This window comes from Ovis canadensis, chromosome 5, assembly GCF_042477335.2.
Source record: "Ovis canadensis isolate MfBH-ARS-UI-01 breed Bighorn chromosome 5, ARS-UI_OviCan_v2, whole genome shotgun sequence".
Classification (NCBI taxonomy): domain Eukaryota; kingdom Metazoa; phylum Chordata; class Mammalia; order Artiodactyla; family Bovidae; genus Ovis; species Ovis canadensis.
The window spans coordinates 18,956,488-18,977,213 of record NC_091249.1 but is presented as its reverse complement, the minus strand read 5'-3'; the positions used below and the strand labels follow the sequence as shown (position 1 = coordinate 18,977,213).

General features: G+C 48.4%; 1 protein-coding gene across 2 annotated transcripts in view; it reads left to right on the top strand.

The window, feature by feature from the left end:
* Window positions 1-9,515: 9,515 nt before the first annotated feature.
* Window positions 9,516-20,726, top strand: part of UPF1 (UPF1 RNA helicase and ATPase) — a 33,395-nt gene continuing 22,184 nt past the window's right edge. Inside the window, exon 1 of one of the 2 annotated variants that reach the window (XM_069590623.1) lies at window positions 9,516-10,031. In XM_069590623.1, coding sequence (XP_069446724.1) covers window positions 9,810-10,031 — 222 coding nt within the window. In that variant the 5' untranslated portion in view covers window positions 9,516-9,809. The remainder of the gene's footprint in view (window positions 10,032-20,726) is intronic. The other variant, XM_069590624.1, reaches the window with a different exon arrangement.

The window sequence follows — 20,726 nt, the reverse complement described above, 5'->3', positions numbered from 1 at the left end:
AGATAGGGATTCAAGGTTGCATGGGTTTGGGAGAAACCAATGAGGGAGAAGAGAATGCACCATAAGTTAGAGAAGGAGCAGGCAAGGAACTGGGCTCAGCTGGAGTCAAGCCTCCACCTCTTCAGGGTGGACTCGAGAGTGTGCAGAGCAGCAGAGTTGGTCTCATTTTCCTGGTTCCCCATGCCAGTTGGTCACTGGTGTGGGCTTGCCTAGGTGTGTGTCTTGGGAGGCGTAACCTCCCCACTGAGGCAGTTAGGATGAGGGCAATTCACAGTGGGTGACTGTGAGCTGTTAGCAGACAATATTTGCGACAGCTGAGCTAGGTGCACCAGCCGGTAAGGCACCTACAGCATCCTCTCCAAAGAGATACTGTACATCAAAAAATCCCACTGACAATAATTTAATCACAATTATAATCACTGTGTTATGAGACCAGACTTGGGGCCACTTGCCCACTCACAGTAAAACCAATCTACCGACAGGAGGTTGTGATGAAGGAAGTGAAGTGAAGTCGCTCAGTCGTATCTGACTCTTTGCGACCCCGTGGACTGTAGCCCACCAGGCTCCTCCGTCCCTGGGATTCTCCAGGCAAGAACACTGGAGTGGGGTGCCATTTTCTTCTCCAGGGGATCTTCCCAACCCAGGGATCGAACCCAGGTCTCCTGCATTGCAAGCAGACACTTTAACCTCTGAGCCACCAAGTGCAGCGATTACTGTAGGGCGCCAAACAAGGAGTCCAGGCAGCTAGAGCTCAAAAGGCCTGAACTCCCCGATGGCTTTCAGGGAAAGGTTTCTAAAGACAGAGTGAGGGAGGAGAGTTTGGGGTGTTGTGATCAGCTTGTGGACATTCTTTTCATTGGCTGGTGGTGAGGTAACTGGAAGTAAACATCATCAACCTCCTGGTTCCAACAGGTCTGGGGTCTATGCGCTTGTGGGCAGCATGCAGTTAACTTCTGCCTGGTCGGGGGTTCAGCATCTGCAAAATAATTCAAAGGACAGGACTCAGAATATTATCTATCGCCCTTGAGGAAGAACTAAATTTTCTTGAATCTGCTTACTAGATTGTTACTATTTTGTCTCGCTTGACTGATTTCTTTTCTGGCTGCATTTTCTCACTTCTCTGATTAAATTTGTTTGGAATTTGGGGAAGGCCTAGGAGGCTAAAGTTATTTCTACAGAGGAGAGGCAGGTGAAGGACATGGGAAGCGAGGTCTGTCCTGTGAAGGTCCTATAGGGTACTGCTCAGTTACAAACTCTGGTTGTGAAAAGGGCTCCATCAGAGGAAGGGAAAGGAAGGTCTTGGGGTGACTGGGAAAAGAAGGATAAGGCATGGGTCTGGAATTCTGGTGACCATGTCTCTAAAAAGGCTAGAAAACTAAAGTGCACTGGAAGGGCTTGGGGCTCAGCTGCTCCAGACCACATTCTAGGGCTGGCTTCCATCCTGAGGCACCTCAGCCAGGATATCTTCCAGCCCATGACAGCTAGGGCTGACCTACCCTTAGGGATGTAACACCCCAATCTGAGGTTGGGACAAGTCATTTGTTACTAGTGACAAACACTTAAGTTGTTTTGAATCTTTTCCTTTTACCAACTAGCCTGCGATTAAATATCTTGCAGGGCCTTCCCAGGTGTTGCATTGGTAGAGAATTTGCCTGCCAATGCAGGAGACACAGCAGACGCGAGTTTGATCCCTGGGTCGGGAAAATCCCTCGGAATAGGAAATGGAAACCCACTCTAATATTCTTGCCTGGAAAATTCCATGGACAGGGGAGCCTGGCAGGCCACAGTCCTCGGGGCTGCAAAGGGTGGGACGTGACTGTGCAACTGAGCACACACACGTGCAAACATCTTACACGTCTGTATCAGTTATCCATTGCTATACGACAAATTATGCCCAAAGTTAGTAACCAAAATAACAAACACTTGTTATCTCATAGTTTCCATAGGTCAGGAATTAGAAAGTGGCTTGCCCAGGCATTTCTGGCTCCGAGTCCCTTCGGAGCCTGAGGTCAAGACGGTGGCTAGAGCTGCAGCTAAAGGACACTCTCCTGAGGCCACAGAGCTCAGCGCCACATGCGGGGGCAGCAGGTGCCGCCTGACAGTTACCATTTCTCAGTTGCTCAGTCGTGTCCAACTGTTTGCCATCTCATGGACTGTAGCACACCAGGCTCCTCTGTCCTCCCCTATCTCCCGAAGCTTGCTCAAACTCATGTCCATCAGGTTGGTGACGCCATCTAACCATCTCATTCTCTGTTGCCCCTCCTCCTGCCCTGTCTTTCCCAGCACCAGGGTCTTTTCTAATGAGTCAGTTCTTCGTTTCAAGTGACCAAAGTGTTGGAGCTTCAGCTTCAGCATCAGTCCCTTCAGTGAATATTCAGGATTGATTTCCTTTAGGATTGACTGGTTTGATCTCCTTGCAGTCCAAGGGATTCTCAAGAGTCTTCTTTAGCACCACAGTTCAAAAGCATCCATTCTTCGGCGCTCAGCCTTCTTTGTGGTCCAACTCTCGCATCTGTACGTGACTACTGGAAAAACCACAGCCTTGGCTATACAGACCTTTGTCAGCAAAATGATGTCTCTGCTTTTTAGTACGCTGTCTAGGTTTGTCATAGCTTTTCTTCCAAGAAGCAAGTGTCTTTTAATTTCATGGCTGCAGTTACCATCCACAGTGATTTTGGAGCCCAAGAAAATGAAGTCTGTCTCCACTTGAGAGGTTTTAGTTTCCCCTCCCTGGTCCTCAGGACGTGGTGGCTTGCTTAACCTAGAGTAAGTGGCCAGCAGAGGGCAAGGCAGAATCCCCAGTTCCTCCAGCTTCATGCAGTTACTTCTGTCACCTTCTATATTGCCTTCTGTTCATTAGCTGCAAGTCACTAAAGTCCAGTCACATTCCAAAACGTTGGGCAACTTTTAAATTGAGGCAAAATCCTGTAGCATAAAATTTAAAGTGGACAAGTCATTGGAAATTCCCTGGTGGTCCTGTGGTTAGGATTCTGGGCACAGGTTTGACCTCTGGTTGGCAAACTAAGACCCTACAAGCGATGCAGTGTGACCAAAACAGAAACAAAGCACACAAAAATATGACAATTCATTGATTTTTCGTATACGCGCAATGTTACACAACCACCACCACTATCTCATTCCAGAACATTCTTGTCATCTCCCAAAGAAACCCTGTATCTTTTGCAACCCCCCTCCCCCATATCCTGGCAACCATCATTCCATTTCCTGTCTTTATGAATTTGCCTGTTCTCAGTATCTCACAGGAGTGGAATCATATGGTATTGGTCCCTCTGGGCCTGACTCATTTCAGTGTTAATATTCGTATGTTAATCTCATCAAAAAATAGAGATCTAGAATAATATTTGACTGAATATCTGGAGACCATGGCCTAGTGAAATTGACACCCAAAATTAACCATCACAAGTCCACCTCTTGTCAACTTGGCAATCATACACATCTCCTTAAACCACACTTAATTTTCAAAAAAAGATGCTAACCAGGTCATACTTTTACCTAACACCATTACAACTTACCTAACACAAGTACAATGAAAATGTACTAACCTTTTCTCTAGCAGAGAATACAAAGTCCTTGGGTGACATTTACTTTTATCCTTGATATCCTGTAAGTTAAATACTATGATGTGAAGTTCAGTTCATTCACTCAGTCATGTCCAGCTCTTTGTGACCCCATGGACTACAGTACGCCAGGCCTCCCTGTCCATAGCCAACTTCCGGAGTTTACTCAAACTCATGTCCGTTGAGTCGGTGATGCCATCCAACCATCTCATTCTCTGTCACCCCCCTTCTCCTCCTGCCCTCAATCCTTCCCAGCATCAGGGTCTTTTCAAATGAGTCAGCTCTTTGAATCAGGTGGCCAACGTATTGGAGCTTCAGCTTCAACATCAGTCCTTCCAGTGAATATTCAGGACTACTTAAACGTTATGCTATAGTCAATATACTGAATGTTGGGACTTCCCAGGTGGTCCAGCAGTTCAGACTCTATGCTCCCAATGCTGGGGGCTTGGATTCCATCCGGTCAGGAAACTAGGTCCCACACGCTGCAACTAAGAGTTCACATGCTACAGTGAAAAGATCCTACATAAAAGATCTTGCATTCAGCAATGAAGTTTGAAGATTCTGTGTGCCAGAACTAAGACCTGGCACAGTCAAATAAATAAAGTAATATATCATTACATGGTCAGAGGATAAGATGAGGAAAGCAAAGATATTTGCTATAGAGATATACACACATTCACAGCAAAAAAATAAATAAATAGAGGAAGGGTGGGCAGAAACAACACAATATTATGAATCAATTATCCCGCAATTAAAAATAAATAAATAAATAAATATATTTTTAGAAAGGAAGACGTACTCGTGATGATTTCCGTCTTCATTTCTGTAACTGGTCATGTGGTCATAGCTGGTATTAACTACCTTCTTCTACTACCTGTTCCATATCCCCTTTGCCCTCAGCGAGCACCTGAGCGAGCATGGTTCTTTACCTCATTGAGTGACACTAAACTTCATTCCTGAAGGGTCTGGACCATTAGTAGTCTTGACTGAACTGGGTTGTGGTTCTTTATGGGCCTTAATCACATGACTATGATAATACTCCTGTGAGAGTTGGACCATATAGAAGGCTGAGTGTCGAAAAATTGATCCTTTTGAACTGTGGTGTTGGAGAAGACTCTTGAGAGTCTCTTGGAGATCAAACCAGTCACTCCTAAAGGAAATCAATCCTGAATATTCATTGGAAGGACTGATGCTGAAGCTGAAACTCCAGTACTTTGGCCACTTGATATGAAGAACTGACTCAATGGAAAAGACTCTGATGCTGCGAAAGATTGAAAGCAGGAGGAGAAGGGGAGGGCAGAGGATGAGATGGTTGGATGGCATTAGCGACTCAATGAATATGAATTTGAGCAAGCTCTGGGAGTTGGTGATGGACAGGGAAGCCTGGCGTGCTGCAGTCCACAGGTTGCAAAGAGTCAGACACAACTGAGCAACTGAAATGAACTAACTGATAGTTGTACTGGCCTTAGTGAATGGAAGTCCATATGGTGGAGCTCGTGCATAACCTCTATCCCTGCCACCGTGATCACTTGTTGATGTGGTCCATTGCATGGGGGCAGGAGTGGCTGGGGAGAGAAGCTCCCTTGTATTCACAGAATAGGTCACTGTGTCCATTTGATTATTAAACTCCTCCCCTGTTGAGCTCAGCCTTTGTGAACATCCACATGGGATACAAATATCTTCACATTCCCCACCTTCTCATTCAGGGAGGTCTATCCACACACTCTTCCCCAGACTTTCTAGTCCCCCAAATTCCAATCATGTTCCTTCCAAATCCCTGACCATCCAACAGAACCGCAATCATACATTTGGCCATTTCTCCCTCCAAGCAAAATAAACAGCTAAGTGCACTGATTGAAGTTCTGCCCACTGGGAGGACTCCCCTTCACGGCTGTCCTTCAGGGCTGTCACAGAGAGGCTGTAGCTTTCCAGCTGTCCACTTCTGGTGGGATCTGCTTGTTTTGCAGGATCTTCTGGAATCTAGGGCCAAAGAGAAATCTTGGGTCAACTGAATATAAGAAAGACTTCTAAAAATATCATTGAGCTAGAAGAGCCTTGAATTTTTGCTGAATGTATTTCCTACCCTCTGACATACGAATGTCTTACCAGCAAGTTTGGAATCATTGCTACTTCTTGTTCACTAGGTCCAATAAGCATAATGTCATCAATATAATGGACCAATGTGACATCTTGTGAAAGGGTAATTTGATCAAAATACCTGCAAACTAAAGTATGACTTATGGCTGGAGAGCTGATGCACCGCCGAGGTAGGACAGTGAAGGAATATTGCTGGCTCTGCCGGCTGAAAGCAGACTGCTTCCGGTCTTGGACAAGGATGGAGAAAAGGAATTTGCCACCTCTATAGCTGCATACCAGATAGTGAGAATGTGTTTATTTGCTCAAGGAATGAAACCACATCTGGTAGGGCAACTGGAGTCAACTACCCAGTTACTTGTGATTCCCCACTGTCATTCCCCAAGCTCCATCTGTCCTCAGCACAGGCCCAATAGCAGAACTGAATGGGGACGTGCATTCAATTGCATCTTTCAAGTCCTTAATGGTGACACTAATTCCACCCCTAATTGACACTCTTCCACCCCTCCGGGAATGCAGTATTATTTTTGGTTTACTATTTTATTAGGAAGAGACAGTACTAGTGGCTTTCACTTGACCTTTCCCACCATAATAGCTCTCACTCCATAGGTCAGGAAACAAATGTGAGGATTCTTCCAGCTGCTAAGTGTATCTATTCCAATTATGCATTCCAGAACTGGAGATACAACACAAGATGAATTCAGGGATCCACTGGAAAATGAACCAGATAAAATTCCAATGATAACTTGACTTCCACTAAGCCCCTGCTCTGACTGATGGACCACAGTGATGTTTTGGGTGTCCTGAGATTTGTGTTGGTTCAGAGCCACTGTCTAGTAATCTGTGAAAGGCCTAAGTATTTCCTTTAGCCCAGTGCATGTTCACCTTGGCAAAGGGCCAAAGGTTCCGTTGGAGAAGACTGGGAGAAAGGTTAATATAAGAATTTTTGGTAGCGTACTGGGTCCTTTCTCAAGGGGACTCAGCCTCTTCTTCATTAAAGATGTTCTGGGTTTGTGAATTGGATCAGGTCTGAGAATTGACTGAGGGGCCATGATACTCCATTTTTAAGATTCAAATTAGACTTTTATTCACATGACCTAGAACTTTTCTGCTTAAATAGACCAAGTAAGAATTTAGTAGCCTTCCCAACTATCTTACTTCTAAGAATGCCATGATCAGCTAGTCAATGCCATAAAGCTCTATAAGTCAGACTCTTCTGATTGCTGCTTTTTTTCTCTCTGGATTGCTCCTTTGACTCTGCTGTCCATTGTGGTAACCATATACATCTTCAAAAGCTTAGGGAGGTGAGGAGATCTTAAATGATAAATCTGCTCTAACATTTTCATCTTCCTGGGCTTCCCTGGTGGCTCAGAGGTTAAAGCATATGCCCGCAGTGCGGGAGACCTGGGTTCGATTCCTGGGTTAGGAAGAACCCCTGGAGAAGGAAATGGCAACCCACTCCAGTAGTCTTGCCTGGAAAATCCCATGGACAGAGGAGCCTGGTGGGCTATACTCCGCAGGGTAGCAAAGAGTCAGACACGACTGAGTGACTTCACAAGCTTTTGACTCCTTTCCTTGATAGTAAACTATAGTTACTGTTGAATTATTTCTTTCAATTTATCACATTTTTCTTAATGTATTTTTGGGTTTTGTTGTTAGGTGCTTTCATGTTTATAATTATTATTTCTTCCCGATAGATTGAAATTTTATCATTATCATTATATAATTTTTTTTTGTCTCAAGTAACAATTTTTGTCTTAACATCTGTTTTATCTGATACTAGTATAGCTAATATAGCTCTCTTTCGGTTACTATTTGCCTGGAGTATCCTTTTCCATCCAGTTACTTTTTGTTTTTGCATCTAAAGTGAGTCTTTGGGGACTTCCTTGGCAGTCCAGTGGTTAAGATTCTGCACTACCAATGCGTGAGCATGGGTTTGATCCCTGGTCAGGGAACTAAGATCCCACATGCCAAGTGGCAAAGAGAAAAAAAAAGTGATTTTTTTTTTGCGGACAGCATAGCTGAACCATGATTTAAAAAAAAAAAAAAAAAAACCCTCTGAAAACCTCTACATTTTAACTGGAGCATTTAATTCATTTACATTTAGTGTAATATTGATAAGGACGTATTTCTGCCATTTTGCTATTTGCTTTCTGTATGTCATATCTCTTTTCAGTTCTTCCATTACTAACTTCTTCTGTGTTAAATTGATATGTTTTAGAGTATCACCCACAATGTCGTTTTGCAAATGTGAGGCTATGTAGGAAAAAAGAGGAGATCCTTAGAAGTGGAATTACTAGGTCAAGGGGAGGGCAGGGCATGCACTGAAACTGCTGAGTTTTACCAGATTGATCTTAAATGATTCTACCAATTCGACTGGATACTTTCCATAGAGGGCTTTGCATTTTATTGAAAGCATCTGTTAGCTTGCTAGGATTCTCCCTTAAACTGTGTCTTCCTGTAGAGGGGAGGGGGACCTAATTATTCATTTTTTATATTCCCACGTTTTCATGCACAGGAAGCCAAAAAAGATGTGAAGAAGGAAAAAGGAATCTTTTATCATGTCATGACAGGAATACTGGAAAATGAGGACCCATTCACATCTGGAACTTTAGGAACAGCCATGCAAACCAGGGGCCCTGTGAACTGACTTCAAGTATTTAGTCCCAGAATCTTGGGAAGTGGGGGGTTCTCCAAGACACTTTACAGAAAAGGAAGCTGGGGCTAGGAGTTAGGAGATTAAGGCTCATAAACTAGTAATTAAACTTTTACTGTGCACCTTTCCTGTGTGGGCAGTTATTTTCCGCATGGAGAAGACCATGTGAGGAACAGTCAGCCCCTGTCCACATGGAACTTTTCTTTGTAAATACCTGGGAGTAAGAGTAGCTCATTTATTCCTCATTCCACCTTTTAATTTATTTTTGGCTGTGTTGGGTCTTGGATGCTCCTCACACGATTTAGCAGGGCTACTCTCTAGCTGTGGTACACGTGCTCAGTGCAGCGGCTTCTTTTGTTTCAGAGCACTGGCTGTAGGGGGTTTGGGCTTCAGTAGTTGTGGTCCAAGGGGCTTAGTTGCCCCACAGCATGTGGGCTCACCCCGGATCAGGGATCAGTGTCTGCTGTACTGGCAGGCAGATTCTTAACCACTGGACCACCAGGAAAGTTCCCCTCAACCCATCTTAATGGCTATTATTTCCTTTTCCCAGCTGAGGAAACGCTAGGCTCAGAGAGGTAAAGTCGCTTGTATAATTAAAGTCACACAGACAGTAGGTGGCCAGGTTCGGGTTTCAACCCAGAGCGATGCTCCCAATCGCTGTTATTTCATGCCTCTGGATAATACCATTGTCCAGAGCAGCAGCAACCACCTTTTCTGCGTGCTAGGCTCTGTGGTAAGGACTGTCCCCACTCACTTATTCAACCAGTGCACACTGAGCAGCTACTATGTGCCATGCGCCCTCATCTCAAAGATTTGGCGAAACTAGCCCAGGGAGTTTCTCCGAGTGAAGCGGACGCACCACACTTTCCTCGCCAAGCCTCCCCGGCTGGGTGTTCCACCTCGGTAAGGCATCCAGCTGGCGCTCAATTACCCCATGGCACTGTCGCCGCTTCTAGGGGCACAGACGACCACGGCCGCACGTCCCGCTGCCCGAGTGCCACAGGCAGCGGCAGAGGCGGACCCATGAACTCGCGTGGTCGTCCGGGCGGCGGTTGGAAGCCCCGCCCCCGCGCGTGCGCGCTGCGCGCCGCGTCTGCCCGCTCGGCTCCGGCAGTACGGGCGCGGTTGAAGGCGTCCTCGCGGAGCGCGCGCGCCTGCGCCGTCGTCGGGCTCGCGCACGCGCACCTGCGCCGGCGCCGGCCTCACGCACGCGCACGGCGGCGACGACGGCGGTGGCGGCGGTTCCTGCCGGGGGCTGCGAGGGCGGGCGGCCCCGAAGGAAGCGGCGGAGCTGAGGGGCTCAGCGGCTAGGCGCGCGTGACTCTCAACCCGGCTCGCTCCGCGGCGGGCGTTTTGAGCCGGTCCAGGGGCGCGGACGCGGCGGCGGCGGCGGCGACCCGAGGCCTGCGGCCTAGGCCTCAGCGCGGCGGCGGGCTCGAGTGCGGCGCGGAGCCGGCCTGAGGGCCCTACGCGGCGGCACAATGAGCGTGGAGGCGTACGGGCCCAGCTCGCAGACGCTCACCTTCCTGGACACCGAGGAGGCCGAGCTGCTCGGCGCCGACACCCAGGGCTCCGAGTTCGAGTTTACCGACTTCACCCTCCCCAGCCAGACGCAGACGCCCCCCGGCGGCCCCGGAGGTGGCGGCGCGGGGGCCCCGGTCGGAGCCGGCCCGGGCGCGGCGGCCGGACAGCTCGACGCGCAGGTGAGCGGCACATGGCGGCGCCGGAAGCCGGGGCCGGGCCTCGGCGGCGGGGGACCTGGTCGGGTTTCCCCTCCGGCCGCGCCGGGGCTCATCTGCTCGGCTCCTGCAGTCCCGCCTGGTCCAGAGTGACCCGGCCGGGTATCTCCCGCTCAGTACAGGTCCGGAGTAACCTGCCTCCAGTTTCTGCTCTCCAGCCCGACCCGGGTAAACCTACTTCAAGTCCTCTGGTCTCTCTCGAGTGATCTCCGATTCTAGTTCCAGACTGAGTGTTAGCTGATCGGTCCCAAGTCCCCTTCCGGGCCTGTCCGAAGTGATCGGCCCTAGGTCCGTCTCTGGCCTGGGCAGGAGTGACTTGTCCCCGAGTTCTCCTTCAGCTGGGTCAGTGCCCCGCTCAAGCCAGCTCCTGATCTGCGCCGATTTCCCGGTCAGTCCCATCCGACCGCTGCCCCACCCCCTTACCTGTGGTCGCAGTCTGGGCACCCCTGCCCTCATTCATGCCCACCGTGCAGTAGGTTTATATTTCACTGGGCCCACGGACGCTGGCGAGAGGAGGGCTGAGGCTCCTCCAGCAGAAACGGAATTTCTGCATTCAGTAGAGGACCCTAAGCTCGCAGACTTTTAAGATTGTTGAGGAGGCAGTTTGCGTTTTGTTTTTTCTTCTTGCATTGCCTGTTGCTGAAACCGACCTGTTACGTAACTCCGCAGCCCTGCCTTGGAAAAGTTGGTTTTGAGTTTGTTCCTCCAGTGGGTGAGTGGTAGTGGGTTTTATATATGTGGCTCTGCCACGTCAGGAACTTTTGTTCTTGATGATGTGAACATTCAGCAAAGGCTGCTTGGTTATTTTAAATTTGGGTTTGTGTTATGAGAGTATCCGGCATACACTTCCTGGATCTGGGTCCCTGACCCGGGATGGGAGAGGGCGCTGGCTGTGGTCTTGGGCTAGGCTCCCCAGGATTGTAGTCATCATCCTGTGGGTCTCAAATTCCATTCCTGTGCCTGGCACCTCCCTCATTTATTTTCCTGAATTCTCAGCCACAGAGGAGCTATAGGCTTCACCTTGTCGCAGGTGTCCCTTCGCATGAGGACCCACTGCCAGAGTGGGGGAGCCAATCCAGCCTCAGCCAGCGTGAGCTGAAACTGTCTCCTGGGGGCTTGGATTCTAGTTGATTGAGTCACTCCCGTGGGTAGACCACCCACTTGGACTTTCTTTTAGCCCCTAATAGAAGCAGAAAACATTTGACTCATTCTAACCCCAGATTCCTTAAAAATAGAAGCTTAATGGGTGGGGCATCAGGGAGACCAGGTGTGCACATATCTGTGTTTTTTCTGTTTTGTTGATATATCATGGGGGAAGGGAGAGTGTGCTTGGGAAATAAGTGAGCTGCTGTAAGCTCATGATAACACCTGTTATCAGAGTAGTTTCATGCTCTGTGGATGCTGTTTCCACAGCGGTAACATGGGAGCAACAGCTGTATTTTTGTTACTTTTAAACATAGCTGAAATCTGGACTCGTGTTTGAATGAATAGACCAGATAGTGCTGTCTGTAATTCGTGTCCAGTGTGTCCAGCAGACGGAGGCTAAAGATCTCTTGGCTGAGCAGTGTGCCACGATCCGTGGCAGTTCAGGGCTGTTTTGTGGAAGGTTATTGTTTTATTGCAAATCCTTTTTAAACTGTAGACTGTAAAACAGCAAACTTGGGTCAGCTCTGAGTTCTAGTTTTGTCCCTTGGGTTCTGTTTTTGATTAATTGTGGGGCGTGTCTTTCTCTTTCTGTGGAAGTAATTGATTTCTTTTCTTTTTTTAAATAAATTTACTTGTTTTTTAATTGAAGGATAATTGCTTTACAGCAATTGGCTTCTTTTACTGCACCTGAACACTGAACTATACTGAGTAAGAGCATTGAAACACTCCGCCAGAGGGAAACATGACAGCTGAGCTCACTTGTTATGACACCAAAGGGGTTTGTCCTTTTCCACTTTTAAGTAACTCTGGTGACCCACCCACCTGTAGCCTAACTTTGGATTTGTGTTTGGGGAAGGGGAGTGAAAAGTTGATTATCTCCTGTGTTGGTGGCATTGGCTGCCTACGACATTTGGGAGGTTTCCCCTTATTTGTCCTCAAGACTTGCTGTATAACCGAATGTACGGTGGGGCTTCTATTCTGGGTGCCTTTTGATTTTATCTTTTTGGATGAGTGGCTGTGAATTGTCAAGTGCCGGGCAACTACTTTTGTTCCATAGCTTAATTGGGATAGAATTCATATACCATACACCCAGCCATTCCGAGTGTGCTCCTCAGTGGCTTTGGTATAGGGTTGTGCAGCCTTGCCCACAGTCGATTTTAGGACATTTTCATCACCGTGGAGAGAAACCCAGTGCCCCTCAGTCGACCAGTCCTCCCTTCTCTAACCCCAGGCAGCCACTGATCTCTGTGTACCTACTTTGGACCTTTCATGTACATGGACTGTATGTGGTCAGACTGTGCCTGTGGTCATTGGCTCTTTCACTGAGTATGTTTTCAAGGTTCATCCACGTTGTAGCATGTGTCTGCTGCATTCCTTTATTTGACTGAATGATGTTCCACAGCATGGACAGACATTTTGTTTATCTCCTTGTCTGTTGGTGGACCTTTGGCTTAGCTACTATGGGAAATGCTGCGATGAACATCTGTGTACAGATTTCTGTGTGGGTGTAAGCCTTCAGTGGAAATTCTGGGTGGTCTGGTTAACAGCTGCCTGTTACCTTTTCAGGGGCCACCAGACTGTTTTCTGATGTGTAGCTTTCTATATCACTGATACCACCTTTAGTATCAGTCTTGACTGCCAGCTTTGGTTTTGCCTGAAGGTGTAGGTAACGCATGTGTGTCTTGGGGCTGCAGGGAGAATGGCACGCTGAGGTGAACTGAGTTGGTTCAGATAACACTTGTTTTCTTATTTATGAAATGAACTGATATTTGTCACAGCCCTGTCAGATGTCCTTAAGATAAGGCAACAGTTTTCCTTTGAGTGTTCGACCCTTTTTGGGGCCTGTCTCCCAACGTCTCCAGGGGCAGGGAACGGTGAGTTCACAGGCCTTCTGGCCTGCTTAGCTGTAATAGTTCCCCTTGGTGCTGCTGTCATGTTTCCTCCAAACATTGAGTTAGGATGATGGGAATGTTGAGCTGGGAACACTACCAAACAAAAAGTGAACCACGGATGCACCCAGCAGCGTGGATGCGTCTCAGAATGATCACATTGAGTGAAAGATGCGCTTTAAAAAAGAGTGTGTATTCTATGATCCTTCTCATGAAACTCTAGGAAGTGCCAGGTAACCTACGAGATTGAAGGTAGGACAGCGGTTGCGGGGAGGGGAGGAGAGCAGGGGGGGCTGACAAAGGCAGGACGCGGCTGGGGGTGATGGATTCATGAGTATCTACAGACATCAGTGTGTGTCGACTTTCAAAGCTGTAAAGAGCTGCTACCTTGTCTTCAAACGCTGGCTGCCTTCAGAAGTCCAGGAAGGTTGTCCTGACGCATCCTTGACTATCTAGGTAAACAGATCGTCCTCTCATTCCTGGCCCTTAGCTTATGATGAGGAGTGAGTTCCTTACAGTCCCAGGGTTCCTGAAAATGGTGAGTTTAAAATTTGTGTGGACCTTTTTTGGTTGTGTGAAGACTCGGTTAGTACAACTGTGACATAGTACGCTTTGAGAAAATTGGAGATAAGATGCTGCGAACTTCACAGGCGCTCTGGCAAGTATTCTATAGCACTTGTCTTTTATTGGATTTCCGGGGTTTGAAAACAAAAAGGGAGGACTTATGTGGCTTAGTGCTGAATAGCTGAAATAGCTTCTGACTCTGTTTACCCAATTAATTTCTTTACCCAGATTTAGCATGATTGAGGGGGGAGTTTGAACACTGACACAATGGCAAAATTCTCTGTCAGTGTAGGTCCCACAACCAAAAAGGGGACATCTTTCAAACAGCTTGACTGAGGCATGACCATACACCATGGAGTCCTCTTGTTTTTAAGCGTTTGATTCGTGGGTTTTGGTTTTTTTTTTTTAGCTGTGCAGCCATCAGACAGCCACTCACGGTCTTCTCTTCTCCTTCATGCCACCGTTCTTTCCTCTTCTGTTTTGCTCCTGCTGATCTTGGTAGTCTCTTGTTAAAGCCCTGAGGTAGGGAATCGGGTGAGCCCACACTTGGCCACTTCAGCCGGCCCGTCGGGGACTTGTGTGGCCTGTGTGGGTTCTGCACCGGGGTGCGGAGGCTTGGCCACCCGCTCAGTGACGAGCCCGCCTGCCCCGTGGGTCTGTTCTTCGGTTCCCTCCACGCAGGCTCCCAGGCTCCCCTCCTTGGCCTGATTCTCCACGGCTGCTCAGTACTTCCCTTTCCGCGTCCTGCTGTGCTCCAGGAGCGCTGTGGGTGGTGATTCCTGCTGGGGGGCAGAGTGAGTCCTTTGTCAACTGCAGCTGCGGTATTAGAAATGGTAGGTGCTAAAAAAAAAAAGAAGGAAAGAAATGGCAGGTGCTGCCCAGTCTGCAGTTGGCCGTGGGGACAGTGAGGGTCCAGAGGAGGGGGTGGTCTGCCCGGCAAAGTGCAAGCCTTTACGAGTGGTGAAAGTGAAAGCCTTGAGTCGTTCAGGAAGGTGTGCCCACTTGGCAGGGAACGCAGGGCTTGGCATGGAGGGCTAGCGAGTGCAGGCAAGGGCCAGTGTCTACACCGAGGGGCCCAGCTTGATCTGGGAGCCTTGTGTTGCTGCTGAGGGGTGCTGTGAGCTCACTTGAGAGCGGGGCCCTTAGATGGCGGGGAGGTCTGGCAGAGTGTGACTGGAGCTAGAAGGGGGATTCAGGTAGAGAGTGCTGGGGCCAGGTGTGTAGCCTGTTGTGTGTGTGACAGAGAATGCTCATGTACCAGGTGGCCCTTCCTCCTCTTGGGGTCCCACGGCTGGTATCAGATCCTCTTGTGCCTTTTTAAACGTGGGCTGGTCCAGTAGCAGCTTGCAAGCTGGACAGCCAAACCCAGCTTCTCGGGACCCCTGTGGACTGGGCTGGGATGGCCTCTAGACCTCCAGTTGGCTTAGGCAGCCTGTGGAGCTTTGGGGACCTTTGTCACGACTGAGGATGGCACCTTCCCGTCCACTCCAGCTCCTCTCGTAGCTCACCGGCTGGGGGTGACATGAGCCTGGCGCGCCACTCCTTGTCCCCGGGTGGAAGGCGTTTGGCTGTGCTTGTCTTCCATCACTCTGCTCAAGTGCATGGCTCTGCAGAGCTGACAGTTTCCAGGCAGCACTTTGTCCACCTGTATTGTATAAAAATGTATGTTATGGATTCTCTCGTGTATAAGTAAAGAAAGCAAACCCTGCCCTTCTTTCTTCTTGGTTTGATGATTGTAAAGATTTTCCTTTTTCTTTTCCTTCTCTGACGTGTTTTAAAGCAAATCCAACTTATTTCGCTCTTCTGAGGTTGAGCCATATGAGTTAGTGATAGTCAGCCGTTTAGACCTACAATATTTAGAATGCATTCTTAAAAACAGAGAAAGGGCATCTTCGTAGCCTCACTACTGTTATCAGATGAACAGCACCAACGGTAGTCTTTCCGGGATCGTCTAACACATGGGACTTCCTTTCTCCACAGTCACGTTGTTTACCTGGCCCAGACCCCTGCGAGGTCTGGCATTAACGTGACTGCTTGTCGTGTCTCCGGCCCTGCTCTCCCGGGCAGCTTCTCTCTCTCCTTTTCATGCTCCGAGCGAGGATCCTGTGCAGGTCACTGTCCTGTGAGGGGTCCTGCCTCCTGGACCGAGCCTCTCCTCACAGTCTGGCTTCTCCCTGCAGGTGTGGGTGGGTCCCGTGTCAGTCTGTGAGCTCCTCTGAAAGGTGGCTGACCCCAGAACTGGGTAGTCAGGGGCGAGGTGAGCCTCAGCCACCCCAGACAGGTTGAGGGTACTCATGAGCTTTGGAATGAACTGCAGGGGTGGGCTCAGCTCACGATGAGAACAAGAAAAGGGGAGGCAGGTGGTGCCCCTTTAACTCAAAGCTTAGGGGCTGCTGTGCTGGGTGGGGCCATGAGCAGTCCCCTTCATTGCAGGTCAAAAATGGTCAAATCGCAATAGTTTCTTGTGATTAAAACAGATTAAAGAAGGCTAAGAGATTATATCACAATGTGTAATCGTTAACTGGATCTTGAATTTAGAAAACTATAAAAGATGTTATTAGGGCACTGGGGACGTGTGTGTATGTGTGTTGGATAGCGGTGTTATATTAGCATTATTCCTGAGTGTGATGCTCGTATTGTGGCTATGTGGAGAAAGCTCTTGTCCTGGGGCCTGTGACTCTGAAGTGGATCAGGAAAGTAAAAGTGTTTGTGTGTGTGCGTGCTTGTGCAGAGCAAGAGAGGGAGAGAGCAAGCCTGGTAAACTGTGAGTGGCTGGTAGATCCAAATGGGGGATGAGTGGGTCATTCATTCTCTGTAGTTTTGAAACTTTTTCGAAAGTTGAGGGAGAGGGATCTTCTGTTAGGCTGTTCCTGAGGGCTCGGAGACCCAGTAGCTCCTCTCTGCCTCAGGCCACCTCAGGAAAGGCAGTTTCCCATTCACTCTTTTTTAGTTAGACTGTGGAAGAAAAGAGTAAATGATGAATCATTTTTCATCACAACGTTTATATTTTGGATGAGAAGATGTGTTCATTGAGCCTGCCTGTGAGAGCATACTGGGGTGTGGGCTTAGTTCTAGGTGCTGGGGTCAGAGCAAGCAGCAGAGCAGGCAGAGCTGGCCCCACTGGCACCCCTCAGATGGGGTCAGGGGTGACCTCCCTTGGAGGTGTGCTGTGGACGGAGGCTGAAGGACCAGGAGCTGTCTGTGCAGAAGCCAAGTGGGTAGTGAGTGCCAAGGCCTGGGGAGCGGGCCCATTCAGGGACCAAGAGGAAGGCCCATTTTATGGTGAGTGGTTGACGCTTACAGGGTTTGGGTAATGTGTGGTCTAAAAGTTCTTACCAACACACTTAGTGGTAATTTTTAGTTAATGTCCGTTTCCTCCGTGAGAATGAAGTGACTTTTCTTCCTGCTTCTCTGATGTGCACAGAATTCTGCAGTGGGTCATAAGAAACTCTCTTGGCAGAAAATCCTTGCAAGGCCTTGGTCATAGTGTCCAGAGCAGAGGTGGGGAGGAAACTGTTTCTTTGGCTTTCTAGACCCAGTGACCTGGTGCCTGGGGGTGTGCTCAGAGAGCCCAGGGGAAGGCTTGCGGAGGCCTTTCCCCTCTTGAGCCCAGCAGGACCCAGGGCTCCTGGCTGTATTTGAGGGGTTGATAACTTCAGTCAGTCCTGTGCCAGACAAGGACCTTCCCCTCCCTTCTGTTATGTTGCCTGGCTTGGGCTGTGTGCCTTCTCTGTGCCAGGCACTCTTTAGTGCTTTAATTCAGTTAATTATAGTTTCTAAGGTCAAATGTATTTTTGAAGTTAATGTTTATCTTAAAACTTTCCAGAAAGTAGAGGGAGAAACTAACAGCCCAGCTATGGAAGTCTGTGTTGTGGTCAGGTCACAGCAGGGCAGGAGTCGGCCGGGCAGGGGTTGGACATGCACGTGTACGTGTGCAGAAGTGCTTGTAAGAAAGGTCACACCCACACTCCCAGCCACACAGCTGAGAGCCTGCTGGGGAGTCTGGACTCCTCGCTGGTCTCCTTGCCTTAGAGGCTGAGGGAGAGTCCGTCTGACTTTGTCTTGTCTGTATTGCATTGTCTCTCAAGAGAGTTCCTAGAGGAGACTGAGAGTTCCTGCTCCTTGTGAAGCCGGAAGGGTTCATAACAGTGATGCAGGGAAAGGATCGCCGCTTCCAAGAGCCTCACACATTGCCGATGCTGGTTCCCTCCTCCCTCTGAGGGGAGAAGTGTGGGGTCTGAGGCCTGGATGAGGCAGGATGGGTAGAATGAGGGCCCCTGGTGGCACGCAGGTTTCTGTATCACTCTACATACTAGGTTTGGCATTTCAGGAAAGTAAAGATCCACATCACTGATGTTTCCTTGAACAAAAAAGTTTATGCAGCCTGATGACACATTTTAGGAGCTCCTCCTCTAGGAGTTGGTGAGATTTTCATTTTTCTTTCCTTTAACCGTTTTTAAAATTGAAGTATAGGTAAAGTCCTGTGTTAGTTTCAGGTGTGCAGCAAAGTGATTCAGTCACACACAGACATATGCGTGTTCTTCTTCAGATTCTGCTCTGTTACGGGTTATTGCAAGATACTGATATAGCGCCTTATATTATAGACCTCTGTTGTTTACCTGTTTTATACACAGCCGTGTGTATGTGCCAGTCTCAGAATCCTAGTTAACACCTTCCTGCTCAGCCCCCTTGGAAACCATAAGTTTGTTTTCTGTGTCTGTGGGTCTTTCTGTTTTATAAATAAGTTCATTTGTTTCATTATTTATTTGCTTGTTTTTAATATTCCAACATATAAGTGATACCATATGATACTTGTTTTTCTCTGTCTGACTTCACTCAATACAATGCTCTCCCATCCATCCGCGTTGCTGCAGGAGGCACTGTTTGGTCCTTCTTAATGGCCGAGTGACGCCCGTTGTGTGCACGCGCCCCAGCTCACGCACTCGTCTGTCGGTGGGCGTTCAGGCTGCTCCCGTGTCGTAGCTGTTGTGAGTAGTGCTGCTCTGAGCATCAGGGGGCACGCATCTTTTCAAATTAGAGCTTCCTCGGGATATGTGCCCAGCAGTGGGGTTGCTGGGTCATATGGTAACTCTGTTTTTAGTTTCTTGAAGACCCTCCATTGTGGCTGTACCAGTTCACATTCCTACCAACAGTGTAGGAAGGTTCCTTTTTCTCCACACCTTCTCCAGCATTTATTATTTGTAGCCTTTTTAGTCGTGGCTATTCTGACTGATATGAGGTGATACCTCTTTTGGTTTGCATTTATCTAATAATTAGTGACATTGAGCATCTTGTCATGTACCTATTAGCCATCTGTATGTCTTTGGTGAAATATTGGCAAACATTTTCTTGAAGGGCTAGGTACTAAATGTTCTAGACTTTGTGGGACAAGAAGCAAATACCTACTATTAGGTACTTAATTCAACCATTTAAAAATGTAAATACTTTTCTGAGCTTGAGATTGTGGCCCACATCCTTCTGTCTCCTGTAGCATGATATATGTGGCTGTTCCACTGCCATTAAGTGAAATCCAGGTACCGTAATCTGGCCACACACTGAGGAAACCAGCATGTGTGTGCCGCGGCGGTCATCCCGAGGGACGCATTGGTCTCTGTCAGCAGCCTCACCCCACTGCCGCCACTGTGCGTGGCAGGGGGAGTGCTGCCGGGAGGAGAGGTGGCTTTGGACAAACAAAGCACCACGAGGAATTCAGCGACCTGGTGAAAAAACAGGCAAAGCACTTGAATAGACTTTTCCTTACAGAAGATATGCAAATGGCCAACAAGCCTAGCGAGAGATCCTTAGCATCGTTACAATCCACGAAAGGCAAATCGAAACCACGGTGAGTTACTGCCTCACACCCAGTAGGGTGGCCACTGTCGAGAACAAACAGAAACCACAAGTGTTGGCAGCAATGTGGAAAAATTAGGACCCTTGTGCACTTCTGGTGGGTGGGAAAGTGAAATGGTGTAGCTGCTGTGGAAAACAGTAGTAACTTCCTCAGAAAGTTAAACAGAGAATAGCTGTGTGATCCAGCAACTCCATTTCTGGGTATATTCCCCAAAGAATTGAAGTCAGGGACTTGAAGAAAGACTTGGACTTCATAGTAAATCATTCACAACAGCCAGAAGGTGAGAGCAACCCAACTGCCCATTTTCAGATGAATGGATAAGCAAAATGTTGCGTCCGTACAATGGAATCTTATTCAGCCTTTAAAAGTAAGGAAATTCAGACACAGTCATGACATGGATGAGCCTTTAACCCCTTGTGCTGAGTGAAATAAGGCAGTCACAGAAGGGCATGACTCCACTGACCTGAAGTCCCTGTGGCAGTAGTAAAATCCACAGAAACAAGGTGGAATGGAGGTCGCCAGGGCCTGAGGGCGGGAAGACGGGCGGAGCTTCAGTCTGAGAAGATGAGGAAGGTCTGGAGGTGGGTGGTGGCAGTGTTTGAGCAGCCATGTGGATGTGCTTAATGCCACAGAACCACTTAAAGTTTTTTAAAAGGAGATCAGGGATTCACAGAGAGGTGCTTGTGATGATGTTAATAATATTATCTTCGTGACACTAAAACCCAAAAGTTGATACTGATTTTTTGTTTAAAAAAATTTCCCCCAAACAAAGCATACAGTCTCCCTACATTTAACCTGGACGTTCTGAAAATGAAAGTATATTAAAGTGGTGGCAGAAACTGAAATGGGGTTCTGATCTGGGTGAGACCATTACAGAGACAGGGATTCCTGTAACGGGATCTTGGCTTTCTTGACAACCCGAATGCGTCTTTGAAATTTCTGGGGTGCCCTTCTCAGGAGACGTGTTGTTCTGCTCAGATGGGTGACTGGAGCAGTGGACAGGGGCTGGCCTGGCCGACCCTCCGCGGTGTGGACGTGGGTTATGGTTTCAGTCTGCCAGCTGTGTGTGGCAGGGGTTCTGCCAGGGCACCAGGCCAGTGTCTGACCCGTCTCTCAGCTCAGAGAAACCCGGGGCTCCTGTCCCTCCCTGTCCTTCGTCACAGGCTGCTCCCTCTGCTTGACCCAGCTTCGTGTGGGCTGTGGCCCCTG